The sequence below is a fragment of the Staurois parvus genome, unplaced genomic scaffold (assembly GCF_062004578.1).
Source record: "Staurois parvus isolate SC_StPar_1 unplaced genomic scaffold, SC_StPar_1.0 ptg000374l, whole genome shotgun sequence".
NCBI lineage: Eukaryota > Metazoa > Chordata > Amphibia > Anura > Ranidae > Staurois > Staurois parvus.
This window is the reverse complement of record NW_028318170.1, coordinates 306,548-330,058: the sequence shown is the minus strand read 5'-3', so window position 1 is coordinate 330,058 and position 23,511 is coordinate 306,548. Positions and strand designations below refer to the sequence as shown.

Genomic DNA, 23,511 nt, shown 5'->3' with positions numbered 1-23,511 from the left:
AATGGTTATCGTTTCCTGGAAGCTTGTGCTGTGGCTGAAGAGTGTTTTACTTCCAAATCCTTCCAGAGACGTGCTGCTCTAACCCTCCTGCACACGTGTCAATACATCAACATTCTCCTGGATGGTAAAGACATTTTTGGGGCGATGTTCTCTGTCTTTTCTATTGTAATGTTCCCTGGGAGGTTCTGCTGAGAGGAGACTGTGCTATCCTGCTACCCCTGGATTACCAATACTCTCCCCTTCAGAGAGTGAGCGCTCTTCCTTCCTGCCAGTGCCATTAGTACAGTGTTGGGGCTTTTTATTAGCACTAATCACTGTATTGATGTCACTGGGGATGTCAGTGACACCAAGTCAGTTCCCCCTCAGTGCCAGAATGCCCACCGCAGTCCCGCTATAAGTCGCTGATCGCCGCCATTACTATTACTAGTATATATAAAAAAATCCCAGTATCTATCCCACCATTTGTAGACGTTATAACTTTCATGGAAACCAATGAATTTACACGTATGGGAATTATTTTCTACCAAAGACACGGAGCAGGAGACATTTTGGACTAAATTTATGAGGAAATTTGATTTATTACATTTTGTTTTACTGGATATGTTTTATAGAAAAAAAGTCCAAAATATTTTTTTTTTTTCAAAATTGTCAGTTTATATGACAAAAAATAGAAAACCATCAGTGATCAAATACCAAAAGAAAACACCATTTGTGTGAAAAAAAGGACATACATTTCATTTGGCTGAAACATTGCATGACCGCACAATTACCAGTTTACATAGCGCAGTGCCGAATAGCAGAAAAAGGCCGGTCATGAAGAGGGGGAAATCTTCTCGAGGGTGAGGGGTTAAAGTCCACTAAACAGAACACAACCTTGGAGTGGAAGTCAGATGTTTCCTGTCCAGAGTGGCGCTCCAGTCTGCGACCAAACCCACTTGCAAGGCATAAACAGGAAACGTGACCTCCACTTCTTGTGGGTGCGTCTGTCACAATCCTCCTTCCAGTGTGCCCTGATGAGCTGCAGTGAGAGAGGAACTTGTTAGCAGCAAGATCTGCGTGTTCAGGAGACTGCAGGTTAGTTCCATATAAATTGTGATAGACAGCAAAGTGTGTGAAAGTGAAGCTTCGTCTGTCACGTGGCAGCGCTGTCCTGACTGAGAATCGTGTGCCGAGTGGCAGTGCTGTCCTGACAGAATCGTGTGCCGAGTGGCAGTGCTGTCCTGACTGAGAATCGTCTGCCACGTGGCAGTGCTGTTCCGACTTAGAATCATCTGCTGCATGGCGGCGCTGTCCTGACTGAGAATCGTCTGCCACATGGCAGCGCTGTCCTGAGAATCGTCTGCCACATGACAGCGTTGTCCTGACTGAGAATCGTGTGCCCAGTGGCAGCGCTGTCCTGACTGAAAATCGTGTGCCGAGTGGCAGCGCTGTCCTGACTGAGAATCGTCTGCCACGTGGCAGCGCTGTCCTGACTGAGAATCGTCTGCCACGTGGCAGCGCTGTCCTGACTGAGAATCGTCTGCCACGTGGCAGCGCTGTCCTGACTGAGAATCGTCTGCCACATGGCAGCTCTGTCCTGACTGAGAATCGTCTGCCACGTGACAGCGCTGTCCTGACTGAGAATCGTCTGTCACGTGGCAGCTCTGTCCTGACTGAGAATCGTCTGCCGAGTGACAGCTCTGTCCTGACTGAGAATGGGTCTGTAAAGCTGAACTTTCTCCCAGTCAGGTCAGAGCTGCATGAAAACAGGAGAAGCCGTCCATATCGGCTAACAGCACTTCCTTCTCTTCCTCCGTCTGAACGTTTAGGGCCGGTTCACACCTGGCCTGGAGCTGAATCGTACAAGAAGTCGCTGTGCATTCCTGTGAGACTCACCTGCGGGTCTGGGTGCTGACATTTCAGTCCATTGGTTTTCAACGGGCTAAAATCACACCAAAAGTAGGCGGGGATGTGCCAATCATATCGCCCGACGCCTGGGACACGCAGTTGTGGGTGCCGGGCTGGTGGTTTTCTTTGACATTTAGCCCTGCTGTGGGCAGGCAGATGATCAGCCTCGGGGAGCCGAGCACTTTACTGCAGGGGATATGAGCAGATCTACACCGACTTATTGTCAGTGTGATAATGATCAATGTGTCTCCTCCATCCACTCCTCTCCCCCCTCCCTTCCCCTGCAGTGTGATAACGATCAATGTGTCTCCTCCATCCACTCCTCTCCCCCTCCCTTCCCCCGCAGTGTGATAACGATAAATGTGTCTCCTCCATCCACTTCTCTCCCCCCTCCCTTCCCCCGCAGTGTGATAACGATCGATGTGTCTCCTCCATCGACTCCTTTCCCCCCTCCCTTCCCCCGCAGTGTGATAACGATCGATGTGTCTCCTCCATCCACTCCTCTCCCCCCTCAATTCCTCTGCAGTGTGATAACAATCGATGTGTCTCCTCCATCCACTCCATCCATTCTCTCCCCCCTCTCTTCCCCTGGTTTCACACTGGGTTCCCCCATGTCTGCTTTGTAAGAGCCATCTGTCCTTCCCGCCCCCTCCTCCTACTAGTCCCTGTCCCAGGACTGACACTTCAGAACACTTTGAACACCTCTGGGAAGGAAGTCGCTTTTAGGATTTCTCTTTATACCAGATATGTCCTGATAGATGAAATATTCCATCTGGTAATGGGGGCTTCATCCCTGTCCAGACCCCCAGAGAGCAAGAAGACGACATCAATCTCATCCAGCAAATACATTCTCCAAGTCCTTGTGCTGGGTCCGGGTGGGAAGTCCATGTTTTCTCTGCTTCTGGAGATGAGGACTGACTTTTACTGAAATCAGAGAAAAATAAATTCTGGGAGCAACTTCAGAGATCAGCCTTCCCCTTCCCCCAGGAGAGGCAGACAGCTTCACTCAGCAGACCCAGCCCACCACATGGCTTCACTCAGCAGACCCAGCCCACCACACGGCTTCACTCAGCAGACCCAGCCCCCCACACGGCTTCACTCAGCAGACCCAGCCCCCCACACAGCTTCACTCAGCAGACCCAGCCCACCACACGGCTTCACTCAGCAGACCCAGCCCACTACACCTAATCCCTTCACTGCCACACATGCCCATATGGTGCTGTCTACATGGATCAATAGACTAAATACCTCCTCTAGACTAGCCCTGGAACAAGCTGTGGAACATCTATCCCTGCTAACTGATGCCTTTCAGACTGATCCCTTTCCTGCGAACGCCGCAATATTGCGCTCCCATACACACATTGTAGACCAACTTAATTTGGAGAGAGTGAACTAACATTTGTTTTTTTAGCAGGCGGCGTGTTTTTGAACACGGAGACCATGCGGGTCGACTATTAGCTTATTTGACCCATCAAAATCAAACCCCCCAGTAGTGGTCTCCCTTGTTGACTCAAATGGGGCCCAGATTACTGACCCGGAACATACTGCCGCGGCATTCGAACGCTACTATAGTTCTCTTTATGCCTCCCATGCCACGGTTACCCCTCAACATACCCGTGCATATCTGCAATCCATCTCTCTCCTGCGGTTGTCTGCATCCCAGAGAGTTGCTCTGGAGTCTCCTATCACAGTTGAGGAGATTGCAGCTGCAATCTCTACTCTTTCCCCCGCGAAGGCCCCGGCTGGGATGGTCTACCCTTAGACTTCTATTCCACCTATTCAAAAGGTATTAATCCCAGAATTATTGTCTCTGTATGAATGCATCTTTAGTGAGGAGAAACTCCGGGATTCAATGCGTGAAGCCATAATTATTGTGATCTCCAAACCAGACAAGGACCTTACCAGTCCAGATGCATACAAACCTATTTCCCTTCTACAGGTAGATATTAAAATTCTAGCTAAGGTATTGGCGACTCGTCTTGGTCAAGTTATTCCATCCCTGGTACACCCGGGACCAGACGGGTTTTATGCCAGAGAAAACACAGCAATGAATATCAGACGACTGTACATGAACCCGCAGGCCACACATGAGGAGGTTGGTGCTAGGGCGGTGGTGACTCTGGATGCGGCCAAGGCGTTTGACTCAATTGAATGGGACTATCTGTGGGCCTGTTTGGAGTGTTTTGGCTTTGGGCCTCACTTTATAAAATGGGTACAATTACTGTGTTACTCTTGTGGTGGTTTATGTAAGGATTTATTCTACTTGTGAAGGGCGGTGTCCCTTTCCCTTAGATAAAATATTACAGTGCCTCCAGCCGTTAAAATACGGCAAATATTTAATGAATCAATAATTTGGACACCACTTATTATTATACCTTGAGTCCTTTTAGCCAGTATGATTTCGTACCATACACACAAAAATTGTCTTATAATAAATAAATATATAAATGTATTTATGTACAAAAATTATATATATATTAACACAAAACGCAAAAGACTGGTGATGAATGAATATTGGTACACACAATCAAAGATATACGATACCAATATTATACACCAAACAATTCTAATAATGGTAATACAGATTACAATATTTCTAGATAATAATGATTAAAAATGAAATTTAGTAGTAAATGATAATTTTAGAGTACTTCAGAGGTCATTTTCTCCCAAAACGTGGCTATAGGAATGGGAGAAAATATTCCCTGATAAATTATACTCTAACCAATAAAAATTAATGATTTATGCAATATGTAAATTTTTAAAATGACACCAAACAATTTTTAACAGTAATAATCTGGATTTTCCTATATATAAACACCCAATGCAGTTATTATCACTCTAATGTAATTCTTATCACTCTAAGCAACAGAGGAAATATGCAATACAATATTAGATCTAAACAGTCTCACCACACCCAGAATCTGGATTATGACGCCTCCCCAGTAGATTCAGCTGGCAATGGAAACGCCTTCAGGGATGACCGCAGGGGCAATAGGTGGTGATATTGGAAAAATGTAGGAAGTTAGAGGTACAGAGATTTAGAAGTTTAGTAAAAGTTTTTAAAAGTTTGAAAGGATGAAGTAGTAGTTCTTCAGAAGAGATAGATTTCAGCCTTGTCAGATTTCTTCAGCTTGCTGTTCTCCTTTGGTAGCTTGTTTCTTTTTGTGTATCTTTTTTTTAGCTTGTTTTTTTTTTTTTCAAATGAGGTGCATGGCTTTTTTATACTATCCAAACCATTGTTCTAAAAGACCCTCCCAACAGCCTTTTTGATTGGCCGGTCGAGAAGTGTATGTACCTAAGCTATCTCTCACCTGTCCACTAGGGGGCAGTCAGGGATCACAAAACAATTTGAGTATGTATGATGACTCATACCTTGGGTGGAACCCAAGGTGATTTTAGGTATTAAATATATATCTCCCAAATATATTTAATTCTACCTATAATGTTTCGGATAGGAATCATAGAAAGATATATGTGCATTCAGTTTTTCATTTCCCTGAGATTCAAACTTGTGTGAAAACATTTGCTTCCTGATAGAAATATACAACTGATACCAATTCACAATATATCTTACTTTTCATCATTTCATACTCAATTTAGTGGTATACAATCCCCAACTCTGCTGAATGTATTTTTGTTTGAGAAAGAGTGTGAATAATGTGTCTCTCTTTTAATGTCTTTGTGGGTAAAAATATAAGTTCTGAGTTTCAACTTTTTGGTCTTAAGAATGACACAGGAAACCGCTGTTTACGTGTCTATTGTAAAGGTAATAGGATAAACAACCAGTTGTCCTTGTAGCCTTCCTTTGAAAAGACTGTTGGCTTATCACTCTCCCCAAGGTTTGTTTACTCTTCTCAGACTTACAAGTATGGTCTTAGGTATTGTTAACTTGGTCGGTGTGGTGACTCACTGTTTGGAAGTCCAAAGTTGTATTTGACTGTCTAATTAACTTTTGTAGGTGCAATCTCCTCAACTCTGATAGACACATAGTACTTGTTGACAATATACACTTTAGCTAGTCTTATAGTCGCCAATCTAAGCTCTCAGGATTGTCTGTCTTGGACCACCTGTAGATATTCAAATAGTCTATTGTCTCTGGAAAGAGCCCCTTCTATTCATTGTGTTTGTGATTTCACTAGAAGGTCATTTGAATTCTAACCAAGAAAAGTTAACCCTTAACAGACGGCTGGGCTTGTGGCTGTTAGAATAGAATTATGTTTTTAATAGCTAGTCCCCAAAAGTCACTACACTCTCCTATTGCTAGAATGGCTGTCAATGAGTGGATCTCAGACGCATTCCCTCTAAATCACAGGACAATACAGGGTTGCCTGCTGTCCCCCCATGTTATATGCGCTGGCTGCGGAACCCCTAGCCTCCTTGTTGCGGTCGCACCCTGATATTCGAGGTCTTCGGATTGGCTCCTTGGTAAAGTTGGTTGGGATGTACATGGATGATATGCTTCTGTATCTGGCTGACACAGGCCCTTCCCTGGTCTCTGCCCTCCATACTGTAGAGGAATTTGGCACACATTCCGGTTTGCATATTAACTGGGCTAAATCTCAGATCCTTGCACTAGATGCCCATCCCCCTTCCTGGGATGCTGTGGCACTCCCACTGTGCAGAGTCTTGATGATTAGATACCTGGGGATTTTAAAAATATATGCAGTTTGTCGCCATTGCACAGGGCATGCACAGTTTTAAAGCATGTCATGTTTGGTATCTATTTACTCGCCATAACATCATCTTTTATATTTTACCAAATAATTGGCCAATATATTGTGTTTTTGTGCATTAAAAGTAAAAAAGTGTATTTTTTTTTAAAACATTTCATTTGAAAAATCGCTGAGCGAGTACTATGTGACATAAAAAAATAGCAGCACCCCCCCCCCCCCCCCTTTTATTCACTAGCATGTCTGATTTAAAAAAAATATATAATGTTCGGAGGTTCAAAGTAATTTTCTAGCAAATAATTCTGTTTTTTGTTTTTTTTTCATGTAAATCAAAAGCAAACAAACGTTGAACAAATGGTTCAGGATAAATTTCACAACTCACACATCTCCCTCAAAGAATCATTTCGGTGTGACACCACGGGACTAAGTAGCATTGGATTAGGACCAGCAATTTAATTAGGAGAATCTGACTCTAAATGTATAGCTGACTATAGATATACAGATCAATGAATGTATAAATGAAGACATCCACTGAGTGCGGTCAGGGGGGGGGGGGGGGAGACGTAGGAACAGGTCAGCTCTCTCTGGAACACTGAGCAAGTCTCCTGCTTTTATACCTCTGAAAAAAACGGAGTTCCCCTTTAGGCAAATTCACAACCTGTCACTAATATTATAGGGACAGTTCAGATTTGGGGTGTAAGGTGGTATCTTTGCTGGCACATTGGGGCCCATGACTGAGAGGTAAATCTTTAGAGGTCCCTTGCCCTCTTTCCCATCACAGCCCCCATACAGCACAACACCCCTTCACATCAGAGCCCCCCAACATTATAGCCCCACTTCCATCACAGCCCCCCTTCACATCACAGTCCTTCCTTCACATCACAGTCCTTCCTTCACATCACAGTCCTTCCTTCACATCACAGTCTTTCCTTGACATCACAACCCCCCACATCACAGCTCCCCCTCTCCTCACATTACAGACCCCCCACATCACAGACCCTTCATATCACAGCTCCCTCCTCTCACCTCACAGCCCCCCATATCACAGCTCCCTCCTCTCACAGCCCCCCATATCACAGCTCCCTCCTCTCACATCAAAGTCTACATATCACAGCTCCCCCTCTAACCTCACAGCCCCCCATATCACAGCTCCCTCCTCTCACCTCACAGTCCCCCATATCACAGCTCCCCCTCTAACCTCACAGCCCTCCATATCACAGCTCCCTCCTCTCACCTCACAGCCCCCCATATCACAGCTCCCTCATCTTACCTCACAGCCCCCCATATCTCAGCTCCCTCCTCTCACCTCACAGCCCCCATATCACAGCTCCCTCCTCTCACCTCACAGCCCCCCATATCACAGCTCCCTCCTCTCACCTCACAGTCCCCCATATCACAGCTCCCTCCTCTCACCTCACAGCCCCCATATCACAGCTCCCTCCTCTCACCTCACAGCCCCCCATATCACAGCTCCGTCCTCTCACCTCACAGTCCCCATATCACAGCTCCCTCCTTTCACCTCACAGCCCCCATATCACAGCTCCCCCTCTATCCTCACAGCCCCCCATATCACAGCTCCCTCCTCTCACCTCACAGCCCCCCATATCACAGCTCCCTCCTCTCACCTCACAGCCCCCCATATCACAGCTCCCTCCTCTCACCTCACAGCCCCCCATATCACAGCTCCCTCCTCTCACCTCACAGCCCCCCATATCACAGCTCCCTCCTCTCACCTCACAGCCCCCATATCACAGCTCCCTCCTCTCACCTCACAGCCCCCATATCACAGCTCCCTCCTCTCACCTCACAGCCCCCCATATCACAGCTCCCTCCTCTCACCTCACAGCCCCCCATATCACAGCTCCCTCCTCTCACCTCACAGCCCCCATATCACAGCTCCCTCCTCTCACCTCACAGCCCCCATATCACAGCTCCCTCCTCTCACCTCACAGCCCCCCATATCACAGCTCCGTCCTCTCACCTCACAGTCCGCATATCACAGCTCCCTCCTCTCACCTCACAGACCCCCATATCACAGCTCCCCCTCTCACCTCACAGCCCCCATATCACAGCTCCCTCCTCTCACCTCACAGTCCCCCATATCACAGCTCCCTCCTTTCACCTCACAGCCCCCCATATCACAGCTCCCTCCTCTCACCTCACAGCCCCCATATCACAGCTCCCTCCTCTCACCTCACAGCCCCCATATCACAGCTCCCTCCTCTCACCTCACAGCCCCCCATATCACAGCTCCCTCCTCTCACCTCACAGCCCCCCATATCACAGCTCCCTCATCTTACCTCACAGCCCCCCATATCACAGCTCCCTCTTCTCACCTCACAGCCCCCATATCACAGCTCCCTCCTCTCACCTCACAGCCCCCCATATCACAGCTCCCTCATCTTACCTCACAGCCCCCCATATCACAGCTCCCTCTTCTCACCTCACAGCCCCCCATATCACAGATCCCTCATCTTACCTCACAGCCCCCAATATCACAGCTCCCTCCTCTCACCTCACAGCCCCCCATATCACAGCTCCCTCCTCTCACCTCACAGTCCCCATATCACAGCTCCCTCCTCTCATCTCACAGCCCCCCATATCACAGCTCCCTCCTCTCACCTCACAGCCCCCCATTGCACAGCTCCCTCCTCTGACCTCACAGCCCCCCATATCACAGCTCCCTCCTCTCACCTCACAGCACCCCACATCACAGCTCCCTCCTCTCACCTCACAGTCCCCATATCACAGGTGGGTCCTTCCTTCCATTCCTCTGCCTTCTTCCTTTCTGGGGTTCAGCAGTGGCCATGGCGGAGGAGTGCATCCTGGACGGGGGTCCACCCTGCCATTCCTTCTGATTACTAACAGCTGAAGTGGTGGGAGGAGGGGAGTCCACTCAGGCTGCTGGGTGGTGTGGCCGCGGTTCAGACAGGACTGTCACTTGGTCCATGTTCGGACCGCGGTCCGCCATTTGTTGATGCCTGCTCTATAGTGTAGATGAGATGAAAAATGGGAGCTTGCATAGTTGCCAACATTCCTGAAATACTCGGGACACGCACGGATTTCTGACAGCTGTCCCGGGCTGAGTTCAGAAAACTAGGATTCATCATGGACAGCTGAGCTTTTGGTTTTGTAACCATGCAGGATGGCTGGCTAACTGCCGCTGGTAACAACAGTACCACTGGGTGGGGCCACGGGGCATAATTCTGTCCACAGTGATGATCCCCTACCTCCCCCACCTCCTCCAGCTCAGGGCTTTCAATGATTTGATGTCAGGAAGTCATGTGATGCCCACCTCTTTTTGTGATTGGTCGGTACTCTGGGGGGACATGGCCTGTCAAGGGGTGATCGCGGTAACCCGCCGTTAGCTGTTGTCATCAGAAGGTACCAGCTGACAGAGTGCTCTCTCCTGATGATTGATGACGGGGGCCAGACAGCTCGATGTTCTGGTCAGAGGATGACAGGCCTGCATGCTGGACTCCTGCAGGGGCCATGCATGCTTTCCTCCACAGTGTGCTGCACTGACACTTCATGCAGGGAGGACTGACAACCGTGTACAGGTAGTTGTCAGACACAAAGCAACTGGATAAACATGTCCTGTTATATGGGCGTTCTGAATGGACAGATCCTAATCTGATGAGCAGCCATAGACAGAGAACAGCTGGAAGCTGATAAGGTTTTGCCTTGGTTTGGTATCAAGAGATCCCCGAACTTTCCACTTCTTAATAGGTGATTGAACAGTACTGATTGGCATATTCAAGGTTTTGGACATCTTTTTATGTCCTTTTCCATCTTTATAAAGCTCTATTACCTTGTTACGCAGGACTTTTGACAGTTCTTTTCTGATCCCCATGCCTCAGTATCTAGCCCAGTCAGTGCTTCCACGTAAGAGCTAACAAACTCACTGACTATTTATACACTGACACTAACTGCAATTTAAAAAGCCACAGATGTGGGACATGTGTAAATTAATTGGTTTACGTGAAAGTTATAGCGTTTGCAAATGGCGGTATATATACTGGAATTTTTTAAAAAACATTTTATACTAATAATAACGGCAATCAAAAACTTACAGCGGGACTGTGGTAAGCATTTTGACACTGGGGGGGGGGAACTGACTGTCTCTGACATCTGCAGTGACACCAATACAGTGATCAATGCTAAAAAAAAAAGCCCTGACACTGTACTATTAGCTCTGGGCAGGATGGGATTAACATCTTGGGCCATCAAAGGGTTAACTGTGTGCTGGGAGTGTTTTACTAGGGAGACATTCTATGCAGAGCAAAACAAAGCAGCATGCTGGAGCTGACAGGGGAGAGATACATACAGCCCTCTCCCCTGTCACTGTTCCCCAGCAATCACTGGGTGCCGGGGGGGAATCTCTGGCTGGGATCCGGTAATAGACAGTCGTAGCCACCAATGGCAGCACATGTAGGGCAGTGCATTCACGTGTCCCCTACCCATAAATGCAAAATATATGTAATTTTGCACAGCCCTGCCGCCCTGTAGCAGTATTTGTGCTATAGGGTGGGGGGGAAGTGGTACTGAACACATATGAATTACACGGGTTCTGTGGCTGATTAAGGTGGTAATCTCACCTGGTGCCTTATCTGAATGAAATGATCCTCAGAACCCGTGTAATAATGATGTGTCCGGGTTGGGTGCAGGGATGAGGGGGTAACCCTCGTGTATTATCATCTTCACTGGTTTCTGCCTACCCACAGTACATTTACTGGGGGAGCTCCGCACCAGCAGGCTGGATCTCGTACATGTATGTCATCCAGCCTGTTCTAGGTTGTCAGTGGCTACAATGGGATTCTGTCATCAGGTCTGGCTGTAGCCAATCACAGCACAGAGTCCTGAGGTTACACAGGACTCTGTTAACCCCTTCCCAGTCAGTGACATTAGTACAGTGATAGTGTACAGTACTGTATCTGATCACTGTTTCAGTGTCACTAGTGATGTCAGTGTCAGTTACTGTACCTCCGGTGTTATGGGAGGACCATTCTAACCCATTGTGTGCTGGAGTCAATGTGTCCTTGTAACTAATTGCTTTCCTTTCACAGCCGACTCTCAGGGTCTGTTTAGATTTAATATGTGTAACATGTGGGGGACATATCCGTATACTGTACTGTATACTCTGGGCTGCAGGTATATACAGATCCCACCCATTAAAGTGTACTGAACACCTTTTCCTGACAAAGTGGCCACAAAAAAGCCACAAAACAAGTTGATTTTGTTTTGACCTGTTTTTATGATCCATAAATACCGACCTTCCTGAAGAATCCACTTGGCTATAAATGGCACAGATTTGTGGAGGTGACACCTAAAAGTACGAGTCTGTATAAATTGTGGCCCTAAACAGGGTAAAATTCCTGTGTGACCCGATATACCAATCAGATGAATGCCAGGATGAAGGTTCTGATTGATCTTCAGAGTTATGGGTTGTAAATGACAGAAGTCCATCCAATTCTGATCTTCTCTGATTGGACAACCAGGTGGCCAATCGTTATTCACATAAGAGAACAAGATCCTTCTTATTGGTTCTGTTCATCGCACCACAAATGAGTTTATGATTGTTTGTACTCCTTTCAGGTGATGTCATCTCGGGTCATCTCCTGATGTCATGGCGACCTCTTCCTCCTCATCCTCCTCCTCACAAGGTATGACTGCTGATCCTGACAATCCTTTCCAATGGTTTCCTCCATCTCACATCTCCAGAGATTGGAATTAGATGATAGGATGTCCTCTGTCTCTGTAGTCTGGACATTTCCTGCAGACATCTGGTCAGTCCTCCCATTAGAAGAGTTCAGGAGATTCCACAATCACATTCCCGTGTCTTCAGATTTTATTTATCATTGATGGAAATGATCTTCTGAGATGGCCCAGTGATCCATAATGACTGGATGACCCCAAATTGTATGGTTAGCTGTGCAGTGGTCGGGGGAATCCTTTGTCTATAATCCTAAGGAGGACACAGCCCCGTGGTAGATGACACATATTTCTTTGAGATTTGGGGGTAATCGGAGTTCTTAGTTCACGATGATCACAAATATCTTTTATCGGGGTAACATTTTTACAGGATTTATAATTTTTTTTTTTTGTTTACTATCAAACAATCAATAAACGTGATGTTTAAAATGATCATCCCTACATATACAGTTGTGTTCAAAATAATAGCAGTGTGATGAAAAAAGTGACTAAAGCTGAAAATCCTTCTAATAGCTTTTATTTCCATCCACACAAATGCATTGGGAACACGACACATTCTATTCCAAATCACAACATGAAGAAAAATACATCAAATTTGTGTTGTTACTCTACAAAATGGAAGAAAAGTGAATATTAGACGGTTCAAAAAGATAGCAGTGTTTGTATTCTTCTTTACAAACTCCAACATTCACTATATAAACTGAGAAATGTTTGAAGATTTTGCTTTCCTTTGAATGACTTCATGAATATTTGGTTGTAGTCGCACTGTTTCTGAGAACTGCTGTACATCTGTGTTGCATGGAGTCCCCCAACTTCTGGCCCCTGTGATCAGGTATTCCAGCCCAGGATGATTGGACCACATTCCACAGTTCTTCTCTATTTCTTGGTTTTGCCTCAGAAACTGCATTTTTGATGTCACCCCACAAGTTTTCTATTGGATGAAGATCCGGGGATTGGGGGGGCCACTCCATAACGTCCATCTTGTTGGTCTGGAACCAAGATGTTGCACGTTTACTGGTGTGTTTGGGGTCGTTGTCTTGTTGGAACCCCCATTTCAAGGGCATTTCCTCTTCAGCATAAGGCAGCATGACCTCTTCAAGTATTCTGATGTATTCAAACTGATCCATGATCCCTGGTATGCGATAAATAGGCCCAACCCCGTAGTATGAGAAACATCCCCATATCATGATGCTTGCACCACCATGCTTCACTGTCTTCACAGTGTACTGTTGCTTGAATTCAGTGTTTGGGGGTCATCTGACAAACTGTCTCTGCCCACTAGACCCAAAAAGAACAATCTTACTTTCATCAGCCCACAAAATGTTGCGCCATTTCTCTTTAGGCCAGTCAATGTGCTCTTTGGCAAATTGTAACCTCTTCAGCACATGTCTTTTTCCCAACAGTGGGACTTTGCGGGGACTTCTTGCAGATAGCTTGGCTTCACATCGGCGTCTTCTAATTGTAACAGTCCTCACAGGGAACGTCACACCTTCTTTCATCTTCCTGGAGCTGATTGTTGGCTGAGTCCGCCCCATTTTGGCTATTCTTCTATCCATTCCAATGGTAGTTTTTTGCTTTCTTCCTCGTCTTTCAGGTTTTGGTTGCCATTTTAAAGCATTTGCCATCATTTTAGCTGAGCAGCCAATCATTTTCTGCACTTCTTTATATGTTTTCCCCTCTCCAATCAACTTTTTAATCAAGGTACGCTGTTCTTCTGAAGAATGTCTGGAACGACCCATTTTCCTCAGAATTTCCGAGAGAAATGCACTGTAACCAGCATGTCCAACATTTGCTGCCTTCCTTCCTTAAATAAGGGCAATAATTGCCACCTGTTTTTCAAAGAATGAATGACCTCACTAATAGAACTCCACACTGCTATTATTGTGAACACGCCCCTTTCAATGAGTGATTCAATGACACAGAATCAGCAGCATGCATGTCATGACTGTTGGGTCTGTTGGATTTCTATTACTCTACTACACCTGCTAGTAAATTATTTGCCATGTAGAAATATAATTTCTACCAAAAACAGTGATTGATCCGGTTAGTGATATCTGACTGCTATTATTTTGAACATAACTGTACATTAGGAGGTCTATATATAAAATATGTATTATGAATTTGTGTCATTTGCACAGCCATCACTAATAATCCCCATAATGTATCTAATAGGTTACTTCCTATGATCATCAGCTCCATCTAGTGGCTATAATACAGTATTTTTCTTAAAATACCTCAACCATTAAGATATGACAATATGGCCACTAGATGGAGCTGATGATGAAAGGAAATAAACACATTTGACATATTATGGAGATTATTCATGGAGGTGATTTCTTTTTTATAAATAGACCCCTAAGTTTTTGTGTTCAATATTCATCCATCTGAGAGGTAACACACCATCCTGGAAGAGGTCATGTGACATTATCACAGCCAGTCCCTCCATAGGATAATGTAAATATAGTCAAAGAATAAAGAGGTGCGGCGCTAAAAAATATCTAAATTCAAATTCAACAAACAAACAATGTATCTAAAAGGTGGATGTAAAGTGACAAATGTGCACAACATAAAATAAAGGTGCTGATGGTGAGCACTATCAATGTGCTAGGTGTTCTTGGTCAAACACAGTTCTATAGACAGTTCATAAAGTGCTATGAAGGTGAGATTTCATCCGGGGTAACCCATGTCCATGCATCTTACAGCATTCTGGTGGTGTGCCGTGAAATATTAAGAATGCGCACTCACCAGATGCGCATCCTTTATGCGCATATGCGTATAAATATGCTCCAAGGATGTCTGCTGGAAGCCTCCTTCAAAACTGGGTCAGCCAGGTCTGGTCAAAACTGCTATGGATCCCCTTCCCCTGGGTATTAAGCAGCGCCTGTGGCCTCTCTCCGAGATGGGCTCTATGCAAGTATCAGCTCACCATGCTGCTGCCCCGATGCAGGCAGTCCCCTCTCCGGCGGCCTCTCACTAGCACGGCGGCTCCCTCAGCCCATTCACTCCACTCGGCGGCCCCGTTCAGTCCCGGCCACTCCCGCACTTCCTCTCCTCCTTCCCGCACAGTGCTGAGCCTAACCTTCCACGAAGCCTACAACGCCAGCTTGGAGCCCTGGGACGTCACGTGCTCCCGCCCTGCCCAATCAGGGTCTGCCCGTCTCGCGGAGTTGACGTCATCACACCTGGTAACATCAGCAGGCCGGAGTCTCCCTGTCCAGGAAAAGAAAAAAAAAAAAAAGGGAATGGAGCTGGGACGGGGAGGAGTGCGCTGACTGGGCAGGGCGGGAGCACGTGACGTCCCAGGGCTCCAAATAAAAGTGATACTCATGAGCTAAAACGTGATATTCTCTTTGTGCAATAAACTTATAAAAAAAAAAAAAAAAAAAATATTTAAAACAAATATCAAATTAATATGTGAGGCATCAACACTAAACACATACTCATGATTTGTGTGAAAATATCAAAAATAATATCCAAATGTGTCGCGCTTCACAATTGCAAAATCAATAACAAACATATAACTGGCATAATATAATCAGGAAAAAACATGTGCTTCAAACGGTGCAATTCTGTGCAGCAAAACTTAGAAACAAGTGCACAATCATAAATTATTATAAGGTCCACTTTGTGCTTCAAATCTTGCCAGTGCCAAAATGTGCCGAGCAACACTCCCAGTGCTAAAGAATAGGTGTACGCTCACCTTACCAATTAGCCAAACTAAGTGGCTAATATCGCTTTTGTCCCAACAGGACTAAATGATGATTTCCATGCAGGGTGCTTTTTTCCACATTCAAATGGATGGGCCTGTGTTACCACTTTTCTCCCACCAGGGGTCTCCCTCACTCCTTTCTATCCACACTGAGCCTTAGTGGACAGTTGGGGCAAAGACTGTGTAATGCTTCCACCTCCCGGCAATGGGGGATAACATGGAAAAGGGAATAACAATAGTGCCTTATCCTTTTTAAGAACGATGCTTTTATTGATAACGAAAATTCGCACTCACATTTTTCGGTGCTAATATGATCAGCTGCAATGTGCCCAGATCCTCAATTCGTATTTGCCGCTTCTCCACATCAGCGTTTTGACGTCAGAGCCCCTCCCCTACACGTTACGCCACAGGGTCACGTGGCTTCATCAGGGGGAATCAATTGGACGCCACTGTTCTGTGCTCTCTTATATAGGCCATCCCGTCGCCATTTTCCGTGTGCGCGCGGCCATATTTATGGGGTTCATTGCCGCAATATGTTTGTCGGCAATGGGTATAATGTATACCTTTAGATTTATTCGTTCCATGTTATTATCTATAAATTACGGACCTACTATTCTCTGACTATTGTCATTCATTCATACAAATGGTATCTAGGCATCATTACAACCGTTCATTTACATAACAAAACTAACAACATGACAACATCAATTATATTCATTAAAAATATTCATTAAAAATATATATAATAAAAACATCTGTATCCTTACTATTACCCACTGTTTTCATTATAAATAACTAACCTTTATCAATAATATTATGCAAATAATGATATTTCACCAGTGCCTATCTCCTGAATTTAAAATTGATTAAAACATTTTATTATATTTATTTATAACTCATTTATAACTCATTGAAAAATTAAAAAATGTATATACTGATATAAATCAAATTTACAATCTTTACATATAATTAAAATATAAAATATTGATTAATAGCACATATTTAATATCTATTTAATCATAAAAAATACACTAAAATAAATTATAATAACCACATCAGTTAATCACTCATTCATTCCTGCATTTTAATCATTATATTTTTAAAAAACGGGTGATAACACAGGATTATGATGTACAATTAAATATTAATCATAAAATATTTTTCATAATTATTTTTTATTTTTCTAATTTAATCATGATTTTAGCTAATAAATCTTAATATAAAAAAAAAAAATAAAATTTAAATACTCTAAAATGTGCTAAAAATGACCTAGTAAATTTAAACATCAAAAATTACTAATGAAGCAAGTCAAATCAAATTCTTTATTAAGACCACGGGGGGCTAAACACCTCATTTCATGATGGGAGACATGATGGTATTTGTACCCTCTGTTAATATTATATACATGCTCCTTAATGCGTTCTTGCAGTGCCCTTTTAGTTCTACCTATATAAATTAGGTTACATGGGCACTTTAACGCATAAATGACACCTTTAGTTTCACAAGAAATAAATTGCTTAATTTTATATTCCTTGTTATCATAAGTATTAGAAAATATAAATCTGCGTTTGGGGTTATTCTTAACCCTCTTACAACTATAGCACCTACCACATGCATAGAACCCTTTACCCTGAAAAAAGGTAGAAGTACTTGGTTTGAATGGTTCCAATACATTTTTTACTAATTTGTCTCTTAAATTCTGTGCTTTTTTATATATGAATTTTGGTTTCTGAGGAATAATACTTTTAAGGTGCTTGTCTAGTTTCAATATTTCCCAATGTTTGGAGATAATCTTTTGTACTGCTTTGTACTGTCTATGGTAAACATTGGGAAATATTGAAACTAGACAAACGCAGATTTATATTTTCTAATACTTATGATAACAAGGAATATAAAATTAAGCAATTTATTTCTTGTGAAACTAAAGGCTTTTTTTTTTTATATTAAGATTTATTAGCTAAAATCATGATTAAATTAGAAAAATAAAAAATAATTAAGAAAAATATTTTATGATTAATATTTAATTGTACATCATAATCCTGTGTTATCACCCGTTTTTTAAAAATATAATGATTAAAATGCAGGAATGAATGAGTGATTAACTGATGTGGTTATTATAATTTATTTTAGTATATTTTTTATGATTAAATAGATATTAAATATGTGCTATTAATCAATATTTTATATTTTAATTATATATAAAGATTGTAAATTTGATTTATATCAGTATATACATTTTTAAATTTTTCAATGAGTTATAAATGAGTTATAAATAAATATAATAAAATGTTTTAATCAATTTTAAATTCAGGAGATAGGCACTGGTGAAATATCATTATTTGCATAATATTATTGATAAAGGTTAGTTATTTATAATGAAAACAGTGGGTAATAGTAAGGATACAGATGTTTTTATTATATATATTTTTAATGAATATTTTTAATGAATATAATTGATGTTGTCATGTTGTTAGTTTTGTTATGTAAATGAACGGTTGTAATGATGCCTAGATCCCATTTGTATGAATGAATGACAATAGTCAGAGAATAGTAGGTCCATAATTTATAGATAATAACATGGAACGAATAAATCTAAAGGTATACATTATACCCATTGCCGACAAACATATTGCGGCAATGAACCCCATAAATATGGCCGCGCGCACACGGAAAATGGCGACGGGATGGCCTATATAAGAGAGCACAGCACAGTGGCGTCCAATTGATTCCCCCTGATGAAGCCACGTGACCCTGTGGCGTAACGCGTAGGGGAGGGGCTCTGACGTCACAACGCTGATGTGGAGAAGCGGCAAATACGAATTGAGGATCTGGGCACATTGCAGCTGATCATATTAGCACCGAAATATGTGAGTGCGAATTTTCGTTTCAATAAAAGCATCGGTCTTAAAAAGGATAAGGCACTATTGTTATTCCCTTTTCCATGTTATCCCCCATTGCCGGGAGGTGGAAGCATTACACAGTCTTTGCCCCAACTGTCCACTAAGGCTCAGTGTGGATAGAAAGGAGTGAGGGAGACCCCTGGTGGGAGAAAAGTGGTAACACAGGCCCATCCATTTGAATGTGGAAAAAAGCACCCTGCATGGAAATCATCATTTAGTCCTGTTGGGACAAAAGCGATATTAGCCACTTAGTTTGGCTAATTGGTAAGGTGAGCGTACACCTATTCTTTAGCACTGGGAGTGTTGCTCAGCACATTTTGGCACTGGCAAGATTTGAAGCACAAAGTGGACCTTATAATAATTTATGATTGTGCACTTGTTTCTAAGTTTTGCTGCACAGAATTGCACCGTTTGAAGCACATGTTTTTTCCTGATTATATTATGCCAGTTATATGTTTGTTATTGATTTTGCAATTGTGAAGCGCGACACATTTGGATATTATTTTTGATATTTTCACACAAATCATGAGTATGTGTTTAGTGTTGATGCCTCACATATTAATTTGATATTTGTTTTAAATAATTTTTTATTTTTTTTATAAGTTTATTGCACAAAGAGAATATCACGTTTTAGCTCATGAGTATCACTTTTATTTGGAGCCCTGGGACGTCACGTGCTCCCGCCCTGCCCAGTCAGCGCACTCCTCCCCGTCCCAGCTCCATTCCTTTTTTTTTTTTTTCTTTTCCTGGACAGGGAGACTCCGGCCTGCTGATGTTACCAGGTGTGATGACGTCAACTCCGCGAGACAGGCAGACCCTGATTGGGCAGGGCGGGAGCACGTGACGTCCCAGGGCTCCAAGCTGGCGTTGTAGGCTTCGTGGAAGGTTAGGCTCAGCACTGTGCGGGAAGGAGGAGAGGAAGTGCGGGAGTGGCCGGGACTGAACGGGGCCGCCGAGCGGAGTGAATGGGCTGAGGGAGCCGCCGTGCTAGTGAGAGGCCGCCGGAGAGGGGACTGCCTGCATCGGGGCAGCAGCATGGTGAGCTGATACTTGCATAGAGCCCATCTCGGAGAGAGGCCACAGGCGCTGCTTAATACCCAGGGGAAGGGGATCCATAGCAGTTTTGACCAGACCTGGCTGACCCAGTTTTGAAGGAGGCTTCCAGCAGACATCCTTGGAGCATATTTATACGCATATGCGCATAAAGGATGCACATCTGGTGAGTGTGCATTCTTAATATTTCACAGCACACCACCAGAATGCTGTAAGATGCATGGACCTGGGTTACCCCGGATGAAATCTCACCTTCATAGCACTTTATGAACTGTCTATAGAACTGTGTTTGACCAAGAACACCTAGCACATTGATAGTGCTCACCATCAGCACCTTTATTTTATGTTGTGCACATTTGTCACTTTACATCCACCTTTTAGATACATTGTTTGTTTGTTGAATTTAGATATTTTTTAGTGCCGCACCTCTTTATTCTTTGATTACTTGGTAGGTTTTTGGTTTACCTTTTGGTGCATCGGCTGCTTAGGATTTCTATAGCGCTCACTCTTTTTATTATAGTGACATAATGTACATATAGACATATTGGGGGATTTCCTTCCTCTTCTATATGCTCTTTATAGCATTACCAGCTGCCAGTACAGACTTATCAGCTGTCATGTGTCAGAAATCATCCAATCAGGATGAATGTTTATGGTTGCTGATTGTCCTCTCTGCAGGGTCGGCTCCTGGTGTCCTGGGAAAGGTCACACAAACCCCCGGGGATCTTCTCATATATTCTCTGGAGGATCTGAAAGGATGTGACTTCAAGAGATTTAGGAACAAATTGTCTGATTTCTCTTATGGAGGTAAACTTCCCATCCCCCGAGGAAAACTAGAAAAAAACAACTGCATCTCCATCAAGGACATCCTTATAGGCACATATGGAGAAGAAGAGGCTCTGGATGTCACCATTAAAGTCTTTACACTGATTGGTCTGATGGGACCTGCAAATGACCTCCAGGAGAGGAGAGCCAAGAATGGTGAGTTCCCGTCTATAATGACCATTTCCTACCAATTCCTGATCAATATCTGTGTGAGGAAGAACTAGGAATGTCATCCAGGAAAGCCAGCGACCAGTCAGGAGCTTCCAACTGGATGAATCCCTTCCCGCTGACAGTGCGCACATATGGGGCCTCACAGAAGTGGGTCTTTATCCTGGGGGCCCCATATCTGTGTACCTCTCTTTGTGCTGGGAGCGCTGCACAGAGACTAGGATCTCACCAAGAGCCCCGGGTATCGTACTAATGATCGGGACCTGAGACTCCCACTTCCCGGTCACCTGATCACTGTGATAGCCTCTGATTGGCAGCCTCAGTGATCAGTCATTGTGCAGCCCGCCCCTGTGTTTTATTTCTTTATGAATGGAGAGAAAGAAACATTGTATACATACAGGATCCATTATATAATACATTGTATACATACGGGGCACATTATATCATACATTGTATACATACAGGATCCATTATATCATACATTGTATACATACAGGATCCATTATATCATACATTGTATACATACAGGATCCATTATATAATACATTGTATACATACAGGATCTATTATATCATACATTGTATACATACAGGATCCATTATATCATACATTGTATACATACGGGATCCATTATATCATACATTGTATACATACGGGACCCATTATATCATACATTGTATACATACGGGACCCATTATATCATACATTGTATACATACGGGATCCATTATATAATACATTGTATACATACGGGATACATTATATAATACATTGTATACATACGGGATACATTATATCATACATTGTATACATACGGGATCCATTATATCATACATTGTATACATACGGGATCCATTATATCATACATTGTATACATACGGGATCCATTATATAATACATTGTATACATACAGGACACATTATATAATACATTGTATACATACAGGATCCATTATATCATACATTGTATACATACAGGATACATTATATAACACATTGTATACATACAGGATACATTATATAACACATTGTATACATACAGGATACATTATATAACACATTGTATACATTCAGGATCCATTATATAATACATTGTATACATACAGGATACATTATATCATACATTGTATACATACAGGATCCATTATATCATACATTGTATACATACAGGACACATTATATCATACATTGTATACATACAGGATACATTATATCATACATTGTATACATACAGGACACATTATATCATACATTGTATACATACAGGATCCATTATATCATACATTGTATACATACAGGATCCATTATATAATACACTGTATACATACAGGACACATTATATCATACATTGTATACATACAGGATCTATTATATAATACATTGTATACATACAGGATATACAAATCTAAAGAAGCAGCAATCACCCAAAAAGTGTTCCATCGCTAAAAAATAATAAATGTAAAATTAGTGCTGTGCTAACAAATATTGACAATAATAATATATAAATATAAATCCTCAACCAAACAATAATAAATACATAAATAGTGTCAGTGTATATGTCAATAAACATGTAATGTAAATGAGGTCCACATATAAAAACCTCAACACAGGTAATATAGAATATGGGACCAATAATAAACAGTGAAAATATATATATCATCAAAACAGTGCAATAAGACAGTCCATCAGGTGAATAGCAGAAAACTGTGACTCTTCTCCTTTACTGTGCTGTGTGGTATCCACCATCACCAGGCATGCACACTCACCTCATAAACTGACCCACATCACATAGGTGAAAAACAGCAGTAATCCTCCCTGGTGATTGGGAGCTCAGCATCACCGAGAAGCATATAGCAGATGTCATACATAAGTGAACAAGAGAGAGGGAATCCTCATAGTGCAGTAATGTTCATTTTATTTAAAGAACATGAAAAATGCAAGAAATACACTCACAAGGGAAAAGGGCTGCAAACGCCCACAAACAGCATGGTATTTTTGAAAACTAAGATGGCGGCGATCACGGCCGCAATTGGAAATGACGTCACTATGCTTCTGTCCGATGCATTGCGTCATGCATCACGTGACTTCATCAGGTCCATGAAGTTTCCAAAGATACCATGCTGGTTGAAGCTCCTTTGATAATAAACAATCAGGAGATGCCTGTCACCGTTTCCCAACAAATGAAGCCCAGTTTGTCCTGACAAGACGTGGTATGATCCTCCTGGATACACAATGTAGTTGCATTGATATGTACAGATGTACTAACACAGATCAAGATGACATATTTGTGTTCAGGCATTAACATTTGTTTTACCCTCAGTCATTAAGGGGTTAAACAATCTTTCCTGAGGGAGTTTACAGAATAAAATTAATTTGGGTATCAAAATTGTGGATGAAGGAAAAGACTACGGAGTTCAGGAACATTCTGAAAGGGACACAAGAGTAACAATTCCCCAGGATGCTGGCAGTTAGTCCCCATAACACAATGACATCACTCAGCATGCCGAGCACAGCAATACAATTGCAGCCACTTGCCTATTATACAGACCCTCCATATTTATAGTTGTAGTACAGGGAGGCCCTCAT

At 43.0% G+C, this 23,511-nt stretch overlaps 1 protein-coding gene across 2 annotated transcripts in view; it reads left to right on the top strand.

The window, feature by feature from the left end:
• The first annotated feature begins 956 nt into the window (after positions 1-956).
• The window catches only part of LOC149456138 (NACHT, LRR and PYD domains-containing protein 12-like), a 77,961-nt gene continuing 55,406 nt past the window's right edge, over positions 957-23,511 (top strand). For both annotated transcript variants that reach the window (XM_089685379.1, XM_089685380.1), the window contains exons 1-3: positions 957-1,074; positions 12,156-12,223; positions 20,613-20,915. In XM_089685379.1, the coding sequence (XP_089541505.1) occupies positions 12,187-12,223; positions 20,613-20,915 (340 nt within the window). In that variant the 5' untranslated portion in view covers positions 957-1,074; positions 12,156-12,186. The remainder of the gene's footprint in view (positions 1,075-12,155; positions 12,224-20,612; positions 20,916-23,511) is intronic.